This window comes from Rhinolophus sinicus, linkage group LG16 (genome assembly GCF_036562045.2).
Source record: "Rhinolophus sinicus isolate RSC01 linkage group LG16, ASM3656204v1, whole genome shotgun sequence".
In the NCBI taxonomy this organism is placed as follows: Eukaryota; Metazoa; Chordata; class Mammalia; order Chiroptera; family Rhinolophidae; genus Rhinolophus; species Rhinolophus sinicus.
In genome coordinates this window covers 34089561-34109422 of record NC_133765.1, presented here as the reverse complement: position 1 = coordinate 34109422, position 19862 = coordinate 34089561, and the positions used below count along the sequence as shown (strand labels likewise).

General features: G+C 47.1%; 1 protein-coding gene and 1 long non-coding RNA gene across 5 annotated transcripts in view; one reads left to right on the top strand and one right to left on the bottom strand.

Moving 5' to 3' along the window:
• TMEM120B (transmembrane protein 120B) overlaps positions 1 to 19862 on the bottom strand; it is a 50503-nt gene that overhangs the window by 11556 nt on the left and 19085 nt on the right. For all 3 annotated transcript variants that reach the window (XM_019733953.2, XM_074321002.1, XM_019733954.2), the window contains exons 2-5: positions 8383 to 8501; positions 6337 to 6453; positions 5573 to 5632; positions 4760 to 4855 (exon numbers count right to left, since the gene is read on the bottom strand). In XM_019733953.2, the coding sequence (XP_019589512.1) occupies positions 4760 to 4855; positions 5573 to 5632; positions 6337 to 6453; positions 8383 to 8501 (392 nt within the window). The remainder of the gene's footprint in view (positions 1 to 4759; positions 4856 to 5572; positions 5633 to 6336; positions 6454 to 8382; positions 8502 to 19862) is intronic.
• Positions 266 to 18264, top strand: LOC141569133 (uncharacterized). 2 transcript variants are annotated; one of them, XR_012492529.1, is made up of 3 exons: positions 266 to 2740; positions 11791 to 11919; positions 17776 to 18264. It is a non-coding gene; the product is annotated as an uncharacterized LOC141569133 (long non-coding RNA). The 2 variants fall into 2 exon arrangements; XR_012492528.1 differs by lacking the exon at positions 17776 to 18264 and adding an exon at positions 13270 to 13415.

Sequence of the window (19862 nt, the reverse complement as noted above, 5' to 3'; positions counted from 1 at the left end):
GAAACAGCCCCGAGAGCAGGTGTGAGAACCAGAGACGGCTGTCCCAACCCCACCACAACAGAACAGCAACCCAGGCTGAGGGCTGCCCACACAGTTGTGTCTCTGGAACCCCCGATCCCTGGGAAGGCAGAGGGGATTGGCCTCTCAGGTGTCTTCTCTCCACCTAGAATGCCCAACCCCCTCCTCACCTCTCTACCTGAATCCTATCCCCTTAAGGCTCTAGCTGAGGTTTCCCCTCCTTCCTTGACCACCCAGCCCACGACAACCTGTCTCCCTTCTAAATTCTTACTGTCTGAGGTGAAATTTCGGGTGGGATGGCGACAGAAGGACTGTAAGCGGAAACCTATACGCTATTTGAAACTGTGTGTAGTGTCAAAATGTAAACTACCTCTGTCCCGTTAAATGTTCTGTAAACTTTGTTACAATTCTTAGGGCTTGAATTGTCTGTAAAACGAAATTAAGGGCTTCCTGTCTTCCAGACGGTGACCACAGCCAGGAGCTGGGCAGAGCAGGTCTTAAAGGCCGACAGATTGGGCGTCTGGAGCCACGCTGTGTCCTGCTCAGAGTGCAGGGGCGGCAGACATGCTCTGTGTGACCATGTCAGAGATTTGCCTGGCCTCAGCTTTGCCATCTGTAAAAAAATCCCCTCCGTGAAGGATCCTGGGAGACAGCCTGCAACAGACAGCCCCTCAGAGGGCTCCCCCACCACGGCCAGTCTCTCTGATGAGATCCAAGCGAAGACTATCTTTGACCCTGATGGGGAAGTGCCTCTGTACCTCCCAGTGTCACACAGATCCATTCGGCATAAGAATAGTAAGGACAGTACCAGGTGCTGTCTGTCTGAAAAGGGGAGGAAAAACACCCCTGGCCCCGCCTCCATTTCTCCTTCTCCCCAACTAGAATGGCCCTGGAGGGAGGAGGGATGGAAAGAGGACACTTTAACAATAATAGAAGATGTTGGGCGGTGTCTTTTAAGCTATGTGACCCTGTTTTGTGGTCACTATGATAGACTCTAAGCTGATCCATCGCCCGAGCTGCTGACCCATCGCCTGCAGAGGCAGTCTCTGGAGGGTCAGGTCCACACTGAAAACACAAGGCCTAAGTTCCAACCCAGGCTCCGCCTCTTCCCTCCTGGGGAACCAAGGACAAGTTAGTGATTCTCCCTGTGAAGTGGGGACAGTAACAGCATTTCCTGCGTATGCTGCCGTGAGCACCCGCTGACTTTAAAACATAAAGTGCTTAGAACGGTGCCTACAGCCTAGGAAGAGCTATATACGTTCCCTGTCATAATTTTAGAAACACACAGTGTTCAAAGTCTAAGAAATGAGTCTCAGACACCTAACTCTGAGAAGATCAAAGGCCTACTTGACTTGGACAGGAAATGAGGGGTCAGCAGGGAACAGGGATGGACCCCCAGTGCAGAGAGTCACTTAGATACTGACTTTTGAGCTCATCTCAAGACAGGGGCCGGCCCAGTAACGAGTGGTGGTTACCAGGCTATTTTTCACTGGCCCTTTCCTTATCTTATCAGTAGAGAGAGAAGTAAACATCAAGTTTTATGGCCCTGGCACGTAATGGACTTGTTTGAGGCACCGGTCTTAATCTGTTCTGCTGAACTGTATGAGTTTCCTGTCGCTGCTGTAACAAGTGGGCACACACTTAGTGGCTTAAAACAACACGCATTTATTCTCTTAAAGTTCTGGGGGTCAGAGTCTGCAATGCGTCAGCAGGGCTGCGTTCCTTCTGGAGGCTCTGGGGGAGAATCGTCTCCTTGTCTTTGCCAGCTTCTACAGGCCGCCTGTGTTCCTTGTCTCATGAACCCACATCACTCTGCCCCTGCTTCTGTCGTCACATCTCCTTCTGTGACTCTGACCCTCCTTCCTCTGTCTTAGAAAGCCGCTTGTCATTGTACTGGGCCCACTGAATAATCCAGGATCATCGCCTATCTCAAGATCCTTACCTTCATCCATCTGCAAAGACCTTTTACCATGTAAGGCAACATAGTCACAGGTTCTGGGTTTTAGAATGTGCACATCTCAGGGGACCATGATTCAGCTGGCCACACGAGACCAGCAGTGACCATTGGGGACTTACAAAGTTTCAGGTATTTTATGTGGACAATCTCTCTGGATCTGCAGACAACCCTCCAGAACTGGTTCTTGTGGCAGGTGCCCTTACACATCCATGCCCCGCTGTGACTCCTAACAACCAGCACCTGCGACTCCCTCCTGGCTCACCTGGGGGCTCTCTCAGGCCCCTGCTGGTGGGAGGGGCAGGTGAGGAGAGCAGAGGAAGTAACTCCCTGTGGGAGCAATCCTCCATGTCCTGACTGACAGCCTTAGGAGATAAACACCCCTGTGCCCTCGCCCTTCAGGTGGGATAACTGAAGCACATTCTACACTCTCCCTCCATCACCCAGCAGCACTGAACTCCAGGTGCCCATCGGATGACCTCCCCCTACCCCCAGTCTTACTTCCCATTCCCCCACCAGTAATACTTGAGATCATTTCCTGAATAAAATACTGGCACATTCAAATGCTTGTCTTCGGCGGGGGGAGGGGCTCTTCTGAGGGAACCCAAACTAAGACAGTATTACTTCCCATTTTACAGATGAAGAAACTGAGGCTCAGAGACGGGAAGTGTGTTGCCCAGGATCACCCAGCTGGTAAGCGCTGGAGTGAGATCCAAACCCAAGCCCAGCTGAACGGCGGCAATAACAATGGCTGACACCAGGCAATGCGTATGTGTCACTGTTCTGAACCCCACAGACGTAACTCATCCAGTCCTCACAACCACCCTGCCAAGGAGCTCCCCTTATCCTCACTCTCTGTGTGAAGAAACTGAGGCAGGGAGAGGTCAGGATATCTGTCCAAGGTTAACCAGCAGGGCAAGTGCCTGTGGGAAGGGAACAGAGATGAGCTGTCTGGCCAGCCCCCTCCCCTGTCCTATTTTTAACCTACAGAAGGTACACTGGGTTAAATAGTGCCCTCGCCCCCAAATTCATATTTACCCAGGACCTCAGAATATGACCTTATTTGGAAATGGGGTCTTTGGAAATGTAAGTAGTTAAAATGAAGCCATACGAGGTTATGGTGGACCCTAAAATCAATGACTAGTGTCCTCATAAGAAGGCCGTGAGAGAGACACGGGGACACACAGGGAAGGAGGCCATGTGACAGAGACTAGAATGAAACAGCCTTAAGCCAAGGAATGCCAAGGATGGCGGCCACCACCGGAAGTGGGAAGAGGCGGGAAGACTAGAGCCTTCACCCTGCTGACACCTAGACGTCAGACGTCCGGCCTCCACACTGTGACAAAATCTTTCTGTTGTTTTAAGCCACCCAGGCTGCCATGCTTTATTACGACACCCCTAGGAAACCAACACAGAAGGGGCAGGGATAAACGGAAATATCCAAGCCCTCAGTGAGCCTGAGAACTGGAAACACACCACAGGTCCGCCCCCCGAGGGCCCAAGGGCCCAGCAAAGGGAGGGGTTGGTTGCACATTAGGAACTTTTACCCTCTTCCAGCGGGGCGTGTGAGAAGGCATCACTGATGTGTGCAGCCTTTGCCCTGCGGGGAAACAGGCCAGGTCCGAGGCAGCAGGCGGGCACGGGCCCAGGGCCTAAAAGAGCCTTTGTGTGGACATTCAAGTGGCCAGACCAGCAACTGGACTCCCAGCCAAGTGTCTGCTAGGAAATAAACCCTTAATACGTGGGCCACATGCCCAGGCTGTGCCTGACTGCCCCCCCTGGGGCAGAGAACCGGGCCAGAGGGAGAAATGCAACCCCCCGGGCTGGGCCACTTCAGCCCCTGGCCTGTCCGATGCAGACAGCACTGCCGGGCACCACCCTGGGCAGAGCCCTGCACACACGTGCTACTGCACTGACTTGTCACAACAACCCTGCGAGGTAGGCACGGTGCCACCCTCGTTTTACAGACAGGGAGACTGAGGCTCCCAGAGGGAACCTGCCCACACTAATAGCCAGTCTGAATCCAAACCCAGGCAGTCCGTCCTCCATCCCTCACTCTTTCTTTTCTTTCTTTTTTTCTGTTCTTCCTTTTTGTTTCCTTCCTCTCTCCCCCTTCACTCCGCCCTTCTTTTTCCTTTCTTCCTCTCTTTCTTTTTGTAATTGAGGTATAATTCACATAGTATAAAATTCACACTTTTAAAGTATACATTCAGTGGGATTTTTTTTGTATATTCACTGCGTAGTGCGTCCATCACCACTATCTAATTCCAGAACCACCACTATCTAATTCTGATCACTCCAGAGAAACCCCATCCCCATCAGCAGTTATTCCCCATTTCCCCTCCCCTAGCACCCAGCAGCCACTCATCTATTTTCAGTCTCTATGGATTTGCCTGTTCTGGACATTTCATAGAAATGGAATCATGTACTATGTGACCTTTTGTGACCAGCTTCTTTCACCTAATATGTTTTCAAGGTTCGTCCACATTGTAGCGTGTGTCAGAAATTCATTCCTTTTTATGGCCGAATCATATTCCATTGTATGAAGAGTCCACATTGCACTCTTTTTAAACTACTACATTATAAAGCCTCTCCAGCAGCCGTTTAGCAGACATTTGTTGGAGGGACGCAGAATGGACAGGGCTGCTATGCCTCATGGGAAACGGCCCTTCTCTATCTGCACTGCACCACACCGAACACTGTAGATGCAAGACAGACACTGAATCCCTCTCTCGTGGCCCCCGTTCCACCCCCCGCATGCCCACACACACGGTCACGCTGCGTTACCTGTAGTGAAGGAAGAAGCGACACGCCACAGCACCCAGAAGCAGGATGATGGTCAGGTAGAGCTTGAACTTCTCATACTCATCCTTGTAGGCAAATCTGCGGCAACAGACACCCCCAGGGAAGGTCATGTCACTACTGCCGCATTTTCAGTAATATAACTACGGCCCATCTGGGGGCAGGAGCCTCACTCCATCAGATCGTTGAGTTATTGCCGTCCGCATCCCACAAGGACCTTCTGATCTCACTAAGGGAGAGACCTGGTCTTGAATGAATGGTGGCGACCAATTAGGGAATGATGGTGATGTGCCAAGCTTCCCATGTCCCTGGCCTCCTGGTTTAGGGCTTCAAGCCATGACAGGAGATGAGCGAGGAACAGAGACAGGGTCCCCTCCCCCAACCAGCTATTGTAGTGGAAACTCCATGGCTCCATTTCCCTGGAAACTGATAGATTCGGGGCAGACAGGACTGAATGCTTCCCAGGAGAAAAGTGTATGATAAGGCGTGGAACGGAGCGGGGGCCATTTCTCATGGGAAACTGGCAATCCTGTCCACCTAATATCAGGAAGGAAGGAAGGAAGGAAGGAAGGAAGGAAGGAAGGAAGGAAGGAAGGAAGGAAGGAAGGAAGGAAGGAAGGAAACCTCCCCCAGGGGGTCTGCCCGCCAAAGAGGAGAGTGTCAGAAAGACCAAGAGCCAGAGCCCCACCTGTTAACATTTTTTTCATTTATGCAAAAATTAGCTTGGTCCATCTCTCCTGAGTTGAAAAAGCAAAATACCTGGATTCTGTAAAGCCAGGTGGGGTCCGGGACACTTACTTGGCCTGGTTGCTAAGAAGGGTCACGTTCACGTTGCCGAGGACCAGATTTAAGTAGAGCCTGGAAGGAAAGACCCGTGAGGTCCGCACATCCCTAACAGCCCGGGCGTGGGCCCCAACCGCAAATATTCAAACTTAATAAGCATGCGCTGAGCAGCCAGTGGGAACACAGGCTGCTAAGCTCAGCAGTACAATGGGCCTCACATCAAATGAGAACACTGATTAGAGAACCTTGACGACTGAGACACGTGACCGCTGGGACTGACCCATCTCGCCCATTTTAGCTGGCTTACAGACCATATTTCCCAGCCTCCTTTGCAGCTCATGTGAGCATGTGACTAAGCTCCAGCCAATGAGGTGAAGGCCATGTGTACAACCTCTAGGTCAATTTAAAATGGGCTCTTTTCAAAAATTAAGGCATAACCATCATAAGTGCACAAATCTTAAGTACGTATACAACATGATGAATGTTTACATATTTACACATCCATGCAACCAACACCCAGATCAAAGAATAAAACCCCTCCAGTCCCAGGAGGCTCCCTTGCGCCCCCCTCCCAGCCCCCACCAAGGATAGCCACTGTGTGTTCACAGAGGAACCTGTGAGGAAGCGTCCCTCTCTGCCCTCACTTCTGCCTTTCCCCCTCAATCTCAAGTCCCAAGGGGAAGGTGGGAGTTACGCAGACCAGGTGCCCTAGGCCTGGGTATCTTCCCGCAGCAGGGGGGTAGGTGTCTGGGCGCAGTGTGTAAGTTCCCAGCTCCTACCCGTTCTTCTTGGGCAGGTAGGCCTCCATGTCGAAGAAAATATTCTGCCGCTCCTTGATGTTGGCGCCCATCTGCTGAACGAGCTCTGCCTCCTCCTGACCGGCATGGCGCTTGTACCTGTGGGCAGAAGTGTTGGCGCAGAAGAAGTGGGAGCATTACTCAGACTGGAGGAAGAATCTGGAAACTCTGGGCACTGCCCTCCCATCTTTCCATCCCAGTGCTTCTCACAACCTCACTTCTCTTTCTGTACTCTCTGGGTTTGAGGCTGGCTCCCTGCTAACCCTGTGACCTTGGGAATGTCCTTTAACCTCTCTGCCTTATTTTCCACACCTGAAAAACAGGGATAACATCAGGCCTACCTCGTAGACAATACCATTGTGAGGATTAAGTGAGTAAATGCAATTTAAAGTATTTAGAACGATACTCGCCTCATGGTAGTAAAAGCTTAGTGGATATCTACTAGCAATACTAGTTTCACTATTCTGTTTTTTCCCCAAATGACTTTGATTTAATCATCGGAAGCAAACTAAATGGAAAGCTTACAATAAAGAAGAATTATATGTCCGTGCCTTGTGCAAACTAAGCTGGGACACAAAAGGACGGGGCTCTTCTAAAGGAATACCCTGAAGGTTACTAAGCGGGCAGACAGAACGGCACTTTGAAAACATAAGCAATCAATCAAGGTCGAACTGTTATTCTTTGATGACATTTAACTCTCAAAACTAGAAAAACAAGTCAGTCACAGACAATCTCAAAATAGTAGGGGTCCTCAGGGTAAGGACCCCTTACACTGACCTGAACTCATGGGTCAACCTTCTAACCCAGTGGTTCTCAACTGGGAACACTAGGCAAGGTCTGGGAACTTTCTGGTTGCCAACACAGGGTGGAGGGTTTTCCTGGCATCTAGTGGGTGCTGTTAAATATCCCACAATGCACAGGACAGCCCCCAGAAGCAAAGAGTTATTACTACCAAAGTTGAAAAACCCTAGACAGATGAAAGATTCTTGAGTCCTGCCATCAGTCAGATGTGTTTTTCCAAGAGTGGCCATTGCATTGCGTAAAACCATCCACGCTTTACCCCATGACTAATAGGCCTCCATTTCCAAAATGGTCAGCCAAGGTCAGGGGTATGATCAGCAACCTTCCCAAACCTTGTCCACAGGGGCAGAACTCACCAGGAGCCACACACTCTGGAATGGAAGCCCAAGTAAGTGACCTGAGACAAGCTACTCAGAGCCTCGGTTTCCCTGCCTGCATTGGAGGAAGGGGGAGGGAGAGGGGAGGCCTGTGACAGCATCCACTGGACCTCTTCACCTATCCGGGGTGAGAGGACGTCCCAAAGTATGAAGACATAGGGATTGCGAAGTGAACATGTGGTCCTGGCCTCAGGGACTGAACTACGTCGTGATCTCACGTCCGTCCCCAGGGGGGACGCCAGACTTTTTACCTCCTACACCAGTGAGCCTGCGGGGTGAGCCCCCACACCCACGAAAAGGATACTGACAGTGCACCTGCCTGCAGGACTTCTTATAACTACTTTCCTCTGGGGAACCATCTCTCATACTCTTCCCCCCTCCACGTGGCTCATGTAGGGTGGGCGGTCCCTCCGCCCAGTCCATAAACTCAGCACGTGACCTAGTCTTGCCTAACCAGTCTCCGTGATTGCTTCACAGATGGATGACATGTGACCCATTCCAGCCAGTGAGGATCACACCCAGAACTTTTGCGGAAACACAAGTTCTCATTCTGCTGGGGTGGCGAAGCCAGTCGGAAGAAAGGCTGGAGGATAGAAGCCCGGCACTGCTGGTGGCCATCTCGTTGACCATGAGGGGATGGTCAGCCTGAGAGTGAACCCCATCTAGAGGAAGGCAGAACGTAGAGGAAAAAACCAGATTCCGAAAACTACCCTTTGACCCCGGATTCAGTGATGCCTGAAGCCACGCCTAGTTTTTTTCCATTAAAATTTCCATTCTCTGCTCAAGCCGGTGTTCAGCTGGTTTCTCACCCGTGGCACCAGGGGAGCCTTTGAGGTGCAGCGCCACCTACCTCTGGAGGGTGTGTTTCAGGTCCTTGAGTCGTGTCTTCTGCTTGTGGATGGAGCTGCTACACAAAGTCTGGAGCGCCGTCAGTTCCTCCAGCTTCTGCTTGTAGACCCTGTGAGTTTCCTGACGGACAGAGGAGCAGGCATAGTATGGAAGAGAACATAAACAGGTCGTTTTTGATAGTTTGCTTGTGTTAGGGGATGCGAATACAGACGTCATAGCCAAGACAATACAACTACAACTATCAAAGATGGGGCTCAGAAAGTTGGGCCTGGAATTGGAGAACGCACCATCACACAACCCTCGGTTAACAAGGAACTGTTGGGGGTTTTCCTGTCCCGGCTCCATCCTTTCTAATGTCAACAGCAACCACATAACTTTGAGGGGCCATCTTCTGTCAACTCTTAGTCCAGATGGTTTGAGTAGAGCTGACAATCCCCATGCCAAAAGTGGTCATGTGACCCAGGGCTGGTCCATGAGTATCCTCCAATCCCCTGGCAACTGATTGGTTCAGACATGGACACATGGCTCAAACTGGGTCAGTGAGTCAACCCTGGGACTCCAGCTACACATATGGGTTTAGAGATGCCCTCTTTCTCCTCTGTTTGCTAAGATGATAGCAGGTACACTTGGGGCTGCTGAGTCGGGAGAGCCTGCCTAAGAATGAAGCCAAATAGGGTAGCTGGTAGCTCAGTTGGTTGGAGGGCCGTGGTCTTAACAAGGTTGCCAGTTCGATCCCCACATGGGCCAGTGTGAGCTGCGCCCTCCACAACTAGATTGAAACAACTACTTGACTTGGAGCTGATGGGTCCTGGAAAAACACCCTTAAAATAAATAAAAGTTAAAAAGAATGAAGCCACATAGGAAGACAGAATTGAGACACGGCAAGAGACAGAATTCCCACAGCATCATTTCAGCCCTTGGATCTAACCAAGTCTGAATGTAATGCTCTTGGTTACATAAATTCATAAATTCCTTTTCACTGAAGCCTGTTTGAGTTGGGTTCCTGATCCTGGCCATGAAGAGAGTTCTGGCTGAATCAACTAAGAAAAGCTTATACTTCTTAAAACCAACCCTCCGTACCCCGACACAGTCATTCCAATGAACTCAATATCTCATTCCTGGAAATGACCATTCAGGGCCACAACGCCAAAGGAAATACAGAGACCCCCCATCCTGGGAGAATGGAACACAGTGACTTCTCGACACTGCTACCACTGCACACCCCCAAGTAACGCTATCTGCCGGGAAACAAGCCCTTCCCTCTAGATTTGATCATCTAAGCCAGATACCAACAATTGGGAGAAACCAATATGAGGGACGAGAACCATGAAATTAAATACAATAATCCAATGAGCATATTTAGAGAGACTGTTTTCTTGGTCATCTTCTTGGTGGAGAAATGTATGTAGCAGAGAGAGAGAGAGAAAAAGGGGTTGGTGAAATAGTGAGACCAGCTCCTAAATTCTCGTGCCTGCTAACCAGGGTCCCTAGAAATGAAGGGTAAGCCAGACGGCAAGGGTGACGTGAAGAAGATGAAGTCACTAGATGACAATTAGGAGCAGCGCTGAAGGACAACTATGAGCAAGCTTCCCTTGGTCCCCCGACAGAGGGCTCAGTCGCTGTAATAGGCCTAGTGTCATTACTCCCTCCTTCCTGGGCCCCCAGAGAGGAAACTTCTGTCTCTTTCTTATTTAACTTTTTAGTTTTAAATAATTTCAAACTTGCAGAGGAATTGTAAGAGAGTACACAGAACTCCCCTATAGCCTTCGCCCAGATTCACCAACTGTTAGCATTATGCTATAATTCGCTTTATTCCCATGTGTGTGCATGTGTGTGTGTGTGTGTGTGTGTGTGTGTGTGTGTGTGTTCCTTTTCGACATCAGGCATCGGTAAACTAAGCCACAGGCGAAATCCAGCCACATGATTTTGTATGGGCAATAAGCTAGAAATGGTTTTTGCTTGGTTGAAAAAAATCAAAAGAAGCATACATGGTGACATGTGAAAAATATATGAAGTTTAAATTGCACTATGTGTAAATAAGCTTTATTAGAGCACAGCCGTGCCCAGTCATTTACACATCGGCTGTAGCTTCTCTGGAACTACAACAGCAGAATGAGTAGTTGTGACAGAGACCATATGGCCCGCAAAACCTAGAATCTTTACTACTTGGCTTTTCTGCCAAAAAAAGTTTGCCTACTCCTGTTCTAAACCGTCTGGGAGTTAGCTGTAGATGACATCGCTTCTTTACTCCTAAATATTTCGTGCCACAGTACAATTATCAAACACAGAAAATGTAACCTTGATACAACACAAGACTATGACCTCAAATCGCATCCAAATTCCTATTTTGCTAACTGTCCATTGATGGCAATTTCCCTCAAGATCCTGGACCCGATTCAGTCTCCTGCCTTGACTACTGCTTCTCTCTTTAGTCTCCTTTAGTCTAGAATAGTTCCTCAGCCTTTCTTTTGTCTTTCACGATATCGACATTTTTCAAGAGTTCAGTTGTTATGGAGAATGTCCCTCCATCTGGATTTGTCTGTTATTTCTTCCTGATTGGATTTGGGTTCTGCGTTAGGAGCAAGAATACCACTAAAGTAACAACACTGTACCCTCCATGTCCCCATCAGGAGGGACACAGTGTCTTGTGATATTCGCGTTAATTGCTTAGACGAGGCGGTGTCCACCCACGTGCTCCACTGCACAGTGACCAACTTTCTACCTGTAACTAATAAGTAATCTGCAGAAAGACACGCTGGGTTTTAGTCACTTCTGAATTCTTCAAGTGCCCAAACAGCCGTCTACGTACAACCAATATCTGCTGGTAATAAAGGAAATCCTCCAGAGCTGGGCGGGGAGGACGGGCAAAAAGATCCTAACTCTAGTCTTCAAGAAAGTGGGACTGAGCGTCCTGGCAATGCCAGCTGAGGCTCCTGGAAGATAAAGGGCCACGTGACCTACTGGCACTTTTTAGTGTTGGGTCCCAGTACAGGGAGATAAGACCAAGACTGCAACATCAGCAGCCAGATGCTCGTCAGGCCCTCTTCAGTCTGAATTAATATTTAACTTCAAAGTAAAAGGCGAAGACATTATCCTTGTTAAAAATTAAAACACTACGCTACAGCTAGAGTCGACTTTGAATACACCCCTGTCCTGTCTTCTCTCCCTTTCCCAGAAGTAACCGCTGTTACCAATTTCTTCTGGTAACAGAAGAAAAAAGAATACAGTCTGGGAGACTGTATTCTTTTCTATGTAGTCTTCCAGACTGTATTCTATGTAGCTATGTATTTCCATATTCTATATTCTATATTTCTATATACACACACAAATATGTATACATACATATGAAAAATACATTGTTGCAAAAAGTAATCGTCCCTAATACTTCTTTTCCTTTGCTTCCTTTTAGCAACAGAACCCTACAGAGTTACAGCTGGGCTGGTGTCCAGCTACAGACAACATTTCCTGCCTCCCTTGCTGCTATGTGCAGCAGTGTGACTAAGAGTCAGCCAATGGGATGCAAGCAGAAGTGATGCAGGTAAGTTCTGAACCACATTTTTATAAGGAATTGCTTTGGCCTCCACTCTCTTTTCCTGGCTGGGATATGGCAACAACCGGTCCAGTCACCTTGAAACGAAAGATGGTAGCCACATGATCCAAATGGCAAAGCCCACTGTCCCATCTCCAGCCAAACCAACCTGGAACCCAAGTGACCTCAACTACCCTGAGGCCACCATGCTGTATGGAAACCCTAACCACATACAAAAGTCACACGTAGACACTCCGATCAATAGTCCCAACTAAGACAAACCTTTTGGTCATTCCAGCTCAGGCACCATAGGGGTAAAGAAACTTCCAGATGATTCCAGCCCCAGCCATGTGAGTTAATCCTAGCCATTCACGTCTTCCCACCTAGGGCCCCCAATATCATAGAGCACAGCCAAGCCATCAAGCCTGTGCCCCATCTAGATTCCTGACTCAGAGAATCCATGAGCAAAATGCAATTATTGTTGTTTTATGCAGCAATAGATAACTGGACCCCACTTACCCTGGACCACACCTCTCTTTGGATTGTCATGTGAGAAAGAAAGAAGATACCTCATTTTAGTCTTTTTATTTGGGGAATCTCTTTGTTATAACAGCATAGCTTATACCCTAAAGCGCATACTTTTGATTTTCAAAAAATATAGAGAGTGCCAAAAAAATGAATACACATTTTAAGAAAGGAAAAAAAACTATTAAAATTGTAACACTCAATATATACCGATAACAAAAGATGAATACAAGTTTGACTTCTGCAATTACACGAGGTGCTCAAAGTGGTTCCCATCAGCATCCAGACACGTCTGATTACCGTGAACTACTGCTTGAGCAACGCTGACCAAAGTGTCCACTTGTATACATTTTTTTTGGCACCCCTGGTATATTAACAGTATCAGCATATACATGATTCCACAACTTTCTTTTGTCACTCAACAGTGTGTCTTGAAGATCTAACCATCTAAGAATATATAGATGTACTTCATTCTTTTTAGTGCTGTGCAGCGTTCCATACTATGGACATACTACTTTACTTTATTGAAGCCTTTCCCCTATTGCTGGATATTTACATTGTTCCCAGTCTCTGACTATAACCAACAATGCAACATTGAATAATATCTTTGCACTGCCTCCTTGGGCACACATGCAAGTATCTCTCTAGGGAAGATTCTCTCTGGGGAACAGAAGTGGAATTGCTGGGTCAGAGGGTACAGGCTTGTTTTTTCATTTTAATAGATCTTAGCAAACTGCCCACAGAGTGACTATACCAATTTACACTCCCACCCTCAGCACATGACAGTTGCCCACACCTCCCCATCACTCAATGCCATCGTTGACTTTTTTACAGGCATTTTTCTAATGCTCCACTGGTCTTCAGTATCAGATCTTCCCTGGGAAGTGGCTCTGGCCAATGACAGAGCAAGAGAAAACTGCCGGGGATCAGGAACGACTCCACATACCAGGGGATAAAACTATGGGAAGGCCCATGGCCTCCTGTCGGCAGCTCCAGGTTCAGGATTTGCTAGCCACGAGGAAGACAACATGGGGTGGGGGGGCCCTTAGTGTGACACACTCTCTACCCCTAGGGCATTCCTTGCTCATGCCCAGTCTCTGCTGCGTCCACGTGCCAGTCACATGGCAGTAGGAAAGGTTACCCGTTCATTTCTTGGATCCTTACTTTTTTCCAGACAGCTGTTTCTCATGTGCTCTTTTTTCTTAATTACGATAAAATTTACCATTTTAATCATTTAATTTTTTTGCTCTTCTAATTGTAATACAATACACATAAAATGTACCATTTTAACCATTTTTAATTGTACAATTCAGTGGCATTAAATACATTCACCTTGTTGTGTAACCACCACAACCATCCATCTCCAGAACTTTTTTCATCATCCCAACTGAAATTCCAAACCCATCAAACGATAATTCTAATTCCCCCACCCAGCACCTGGCAACCACCATTCTAGTACTTTCTGTCTCCATGAATTTGAGTCCCCTATATACCTCATAGAAGTAGAATCATACAGTATTTGTCTTTCTGTGCCTAGCTTATTTAGACATAGCATAATGTCTTCAAATTCTATCCATGTTGTAGCATATGTTAGAATTTCCTTCCTTTTTAAGGCAGAATATTATTCCATTGTATGGATATACTACATTTTCTTTATCCATTCATCTGTCAGTGGACATTTGTGTTGGTTCCATCTTTCTCTCTTGTGAATAATGTTACTATGAACATGGGTATATAAACACTTGTTCAAGGCCCTGCTTTTGATTCTTTTGAGTATATACCCAGAAGTGGGATTGTTAGATCATAGAGTAATTCTGGGTCTTATTTTTTTGGTTTTTTGAGGAACCTCCATACCATTTTTCACAGTAAAATGGCTAAACCATTTTACAACATCTGCCTCTTGATGCACTGTCCATGGGGTGGTCTGGGGGTGGGGAGGATACAATGCCTGTCTTCCCTCGAGTCCCTAGGTAACCGCTGCACATGAGGGTATCTCCAACAGACCCTTGACGTCTTGACCTGTGCTTTGAGTTGCTTTTTCAAGGAGCGGGATGAACCACCCTGAAGCAAGCCACTCTTGCCTCTCATGCACTCAACCTGGGCCTTGTGGCTTTGAATGGAACCAGTCACCAGATGGAGACCTCCTTTTTTTTTGCCAAGTAGGCAGCTATTCCCCTTCTGGTTAATACCTCCGTAGTATCTTTGGAGTCCCATCCCTCCCCCACACTGTCAATGAGCTCTGGCTAAGGAGCAGGGTTGACCCTACCCGAGGCTCCAGGGCACGTGACCCAAGCCTAGCCAATCAGAACATCAGCCTCCCAACCCAGCCGGGTAATTCAGGGAACGGCATTCAGAACCAATGAAACTCAGTTGTGAGGCTTTTATCAGAACTGCTGAAAGAGAAACTCTTTTTCTACTAGTTTTGAAGGTAGCAGGATATAAGCCCAGAGCTAATGGGGCTGCCTTGCGGAGAATGAACCCAACAGAGAGGAAAACAGAGCAGAGAGGTAGATGGAGGCTGAGCCCTGACAATGTCACTTGAGCCCCTGGTTCGGCTTGTACCTGAAGGTGGTACGCTTTTGACTTCCCAATTACATCAGCAAACACATGCTGTTTTGTTCTGTTTGGCTTTGCCAGTTGGGTTGAGTGTCTTCATTTCAGAGGCAAGTGTCAGAATGTAGATTATTGTGCCAAAGAACAGAGCTTTTCTTCTGGGCGAAGTCCAGGTAAGAAGAGAAGCCACAAATCTGGGACTAATTATTACCAAGCTCTTGCACTGGGCACGGCCATCTCAAAGATGCCAAAAGCAAGGACTTGGAGTCAGGTTGAATGAATCCTCCATTAGCCACTAACTGAACAGTCACCCCAAAATATAGATCTCTGAACAACCACATTGGGTACTTTCCCACCACCCTAAGAACCTGAACCATTAAACAACTCTATTGAGCTATAATTTACATAACATAAAATTCACTTTAAGTGTACAATTCAGTGATTTTTGTATATTTATCAAATTATACAACCATTACCACATCCAGTTTTAGAATATTCTATCACCCAGTAAGACCCGTCGTGTCTATTAGTATTCACTCTCCCCCTCCCCTCCTGCCGGCTCCTGGCAACCACTATCTACCTTCTATCTCTACAAATTTGTCTCTTCTGGATATTTCATATAGATGGAATCATACAATACGTGGTTTTTATGTCTGGCTTCTTTGACTGAGCACAACGTTTTTGAGGTTTATTTACACAGTAGCATGTATTAGTATTTTTACTGCAATAAAAATTTGGTATAGACAGATCACGTTTTGTTGATCCATTCACCAGTTGTTGGACATTTGGACTATTTCCATGTGCTTTTTTTTTAATTTCCACTTTTTGGCTCTTACGAATATTGCTGCTGTCATGAACATTCACGTACAAGTCTTTGTGTGGACGTATATTTTCATTTCTCTTGGGTAGGTACCTAGGAATGGACTTGCTAGGTCGTATAGTAAATGTTTTACTTTTAAAGAACACGCCAAACTGCCACACCAGTATTTTTATTTCTAAGCTTGGCAGCCGTGGATTGGAACACGGGAGACGCTCACCAAAAACGGAGTCAGCTCTCTGCCCTCAGCGCAGGGAGCACGAGCTTATTAAAGGTGATTGACTCTCACATCAAGTCACTACCTCTAAAAATAACCCAGAGTGCTGGGGGCATCAGAGCAGACAGGCAGCTGTGGAAGAAAGGACCCATTCTGCAGTACAAAGCAAGCCCCTCCCCCACCAACTGTCTAGTTCGAGACCAAGAAATCCAAGAAAAGAAACGCACTTGATAGAATACCTACGGACAGAGCTTTGGATAGGAAAAAAAAGAGGCTAAGTGTAAGGCAAACATTGCCAGTAAAGAATCAAATGCTAAGACACATTTCTCTAAGAGAAAAAAATACAAGCCCAGTACACTACTCAGTTCTGCAGTAAATGATACTTGCACAGTCAGAATCATGTACACGGCTGACATTGAGCCTACAGAGCTGTTTTTCTTTATAAGCCTTTTGGTACCGTTGGATGACTTTCTGGTTTTCTGCTCATTTTCCGAAATATTTCACACACATAAGAAAGGACAGAAAAATCGTATAATAGAAAAGAAACGTATCGTAACAATAACACTCGCTCTCACCCTCAGTTTAAGAAATAATAGTGCACATTGGGTGGAAAGCCCCTATGCATTCTTTCTAGGTGGTAGTTCCACGCCCTGCCCCCAAAGAGGGGAACTCCTATGCTGGTTATCTCTGCCCCCATCCCACCCCAGATCAATCCAGTCTTTCTCTGCGCTGATACCTTTGGACTACTTCTCCTGGGCTCTCTTACTCTGCCTCCCACTTAGGTTTGGCCAGTGGGAGGCCAAGACGCAAGACTGGAGGGTGGGGGGAGAGTGAGATGGGGGTATTTGTTCCTCCTGCCTCCTTCCAGCTTTGCTGCAGCCTTCCACCACTACAGCTCCTGTCCTCACTCCCCTGCCCCAGCAACAAGCTTGGACCAAGCTCTGGCGACTGACCCCTCTCTCCGCCCCTGTAGGATTAGAACTGATCCCAGCTCCTGGGGGCTCGCCCTTAAACTGCCACAGCTCTGTAAATAGCCCCTTCCTGAAACTCTTTGGTGAGGTTCTTCTGGGGGAGCCACTTGCTTCTTGCTAAGATCCTGCCTGAATGGCCACTATACTGAATTTGGCCCATCTCAATCCCTTGCAAGTCTTTTATTTGTACTACAAAGATATGCAGCAGTAAGCAATACATAGTGTTGTTCTGAATGTTTAACTTTATTATAAGTCACATCCCTCTGCAAGTTTGCAATGTTGCTTTTCTGTCTAAAAGATTTACTCATGGGGCGGCTGGGTAGCTCAGTTGGTTAGAGCACAAGCTCTGAACAACAGGGTTGCTGGTTTGATTCCCGCATGGGCCAGTGAGCTGCGCCCACCACAACTAGATTGAAGGACAACGACTTGGAGCTGATGGACCCTGGAGAAGCACACTGTTCCCCAATATTCCCCAATAAAATTATTTAAAAAAAAAAGATTTATTCATGTTGATACACCTGGCTCTAGTTAATTCATTCTGCTCTTCATGGATATTCAGTGGAATTATCCATTCTGATGGACATTTAGGTTTGCCATTTTAGTGTTATGATAATCCTGGTACATATCTCTTATTTGAATTTTTAACTATGTGTATCTGTATTACTTATAAAAATGTAAAATGAATTTTTAAAAATAGAAACACTAACCTTAGCTCTGTGCACTGGGATGCCCACAGCGTCTTTCCTACACATCTGATTACCCTCCTTTTATACCACGTACAGAAGACATACAGAAGTCAGTTTCCATTGGAGGATTCAGAAATCTGCCGCCTTTCCTGTCATCTGAGGCCCCACGCTCTGCTCCAGTGGGAAGCCGAGGTTAATGACTCCAGGTCCCAGCACGGACAGGAAACACCTGGAGATACCTTCTTAACACAACTTAGCTGAGTTGTAAGATCCAGAACTGGGCAGTCAGAATTTCTGAGTCAACATTTATTGCAAGAATTGCCAGCAACGGAATCTTCGTGGTGTTTTCAAACCGGGCTCTGGCTCAGGAGCATCGGAAGTTGGTAGGCAACCCAGAAAACTGCAACAGAGCCATGGCCATGACAAAAATGTGCCTTATAGCTGTGTCCTTCTCGGGTAGTAAGTTTTCAAAAGATTACATTTATATAGTTCTACTTCCAAGGAATCAACTTCAAAGAAAGATTTCTGGATGTTGAGTATACTTAGAAGTAAGACTCATCATGGAAACTCTACCAAGGATGGCAAGTTGACTTCACCTAAACTGTATCATGCCTATTTTATTTTAATTAAAGTTTATTGGGGTGACAATTGTTAGTAAAGTTACATAGATTTCAGGTGTACAATTCTGTATTACACCATCTATCAATCCCATTGTGTGTTCACCACCCAGAGTCAGTTCTCCTTCCATCACCATATATTTGAATCAGGTCGATATTGGGAAAGAGTCTAAGCCCACAAAACAGGACAAGGGTACAGACATGTTTTGGGTAGTGGTTAAGGGCACAGACTCTGTTGTTCAACAGCATGGGTTTGAATCCTGGCTCCAGCACTTACAAGTCCTGAGACTTAGCGTAACTGAGTTTTCCCCGTAAATTGGGGGTGACGAGATCTATTTCATAAGGTTTTAATGAAATGATACTACCTTCCTGTTTCCGGCCGGCCCGCCTGATGTCTATTCTATACACAACAGCTAGAGGGATGCCCATTTTATTGGTAGTAAAAGCCAAAATCTTCACAATGGCCCACCAGGTCCCTGCAGTTCTGTGAGGTCAGGTTTAGGGAAAGGCCACTTCTGGCCACCTCCTTCCTGGGTGGGAGGGACGCGGTCAGGTTTCCAGTGATGTAAGTCAGGAAATGCTCATTAAGCCGCCTGCCAACGTGTCTATAAGTGACCTTCTGTGGTCATACCACAGGCCATGGGGCCAAACACTGCTCTCAGACCCACACTTAATTCACCAGCAAGGCTGAAACCCCAACCAGCTGCAAAGAAAGGCCCCATAGCAACCTGACCTTGCCCCTGAGTCCAGTGAGGCCCTGGCCGACGCAAATCACAGTCAAAAGAAATCAGATCCTTTCCTCTGGAAAGTCCCAGAGATTATGACTTTTGGGGGGTGGGGAGGGATTTCAAAGACCTTTCAAATCCTCTAGAGCCTGAGAATTACGTTTCCTCTTTCCTGTTCATTTGTAAAAGGGAAGGAGAGGTAAAACACAGAGACATTATACATCGCCCCAAGAAAAACAGAAAGAGATGAACGTGAAACCCACAAATCCCCGATTCTGAGGTAGATGTAGGAAAATTTAGACTGAAATTTTCTTGTGAAAAAAAAGAAATCCTTCCTATTGTTAATCTTTCTAGTTTCCATCTGTCCACCTGCCTGCCTGTTGTAACCTCCTGATCCCCAATATCTCATATCTGAAAGTCTGTCCAACACATACCCAACAACAGTGTACATCCTACTTATTAGATGCATATTTCCACAGACTTTCATCTCAGGAGTTCAGAGCTCTCCCGTTTAATATGACAGAGAGGGGCCTCCCAGCACAAGGTCAGACATCTGAACTAAACATGTAGAGAACTAAGTTCTAGCCCCAATTTTACCACTAAGGAGTTGTGTGACCGCAGTTTAATTAGCATGCCCAGGCTTCAGTTTCTTCACCTATGAACTGACGATGTAATGTTTTTACTCCAGCCTATGACATTAACCTACAAGGGACTCTGTGGCCTTCTGACCATCAGCCTCTGACCCAGCAGCTGCCACCAAAGCCTGAGGCCAGCAGCCTCCCTCTTCCCCAAAGTAGGGCCCAGGCCATTCCAAGTCCCCGATTGCTGAGGAACCAAGCAG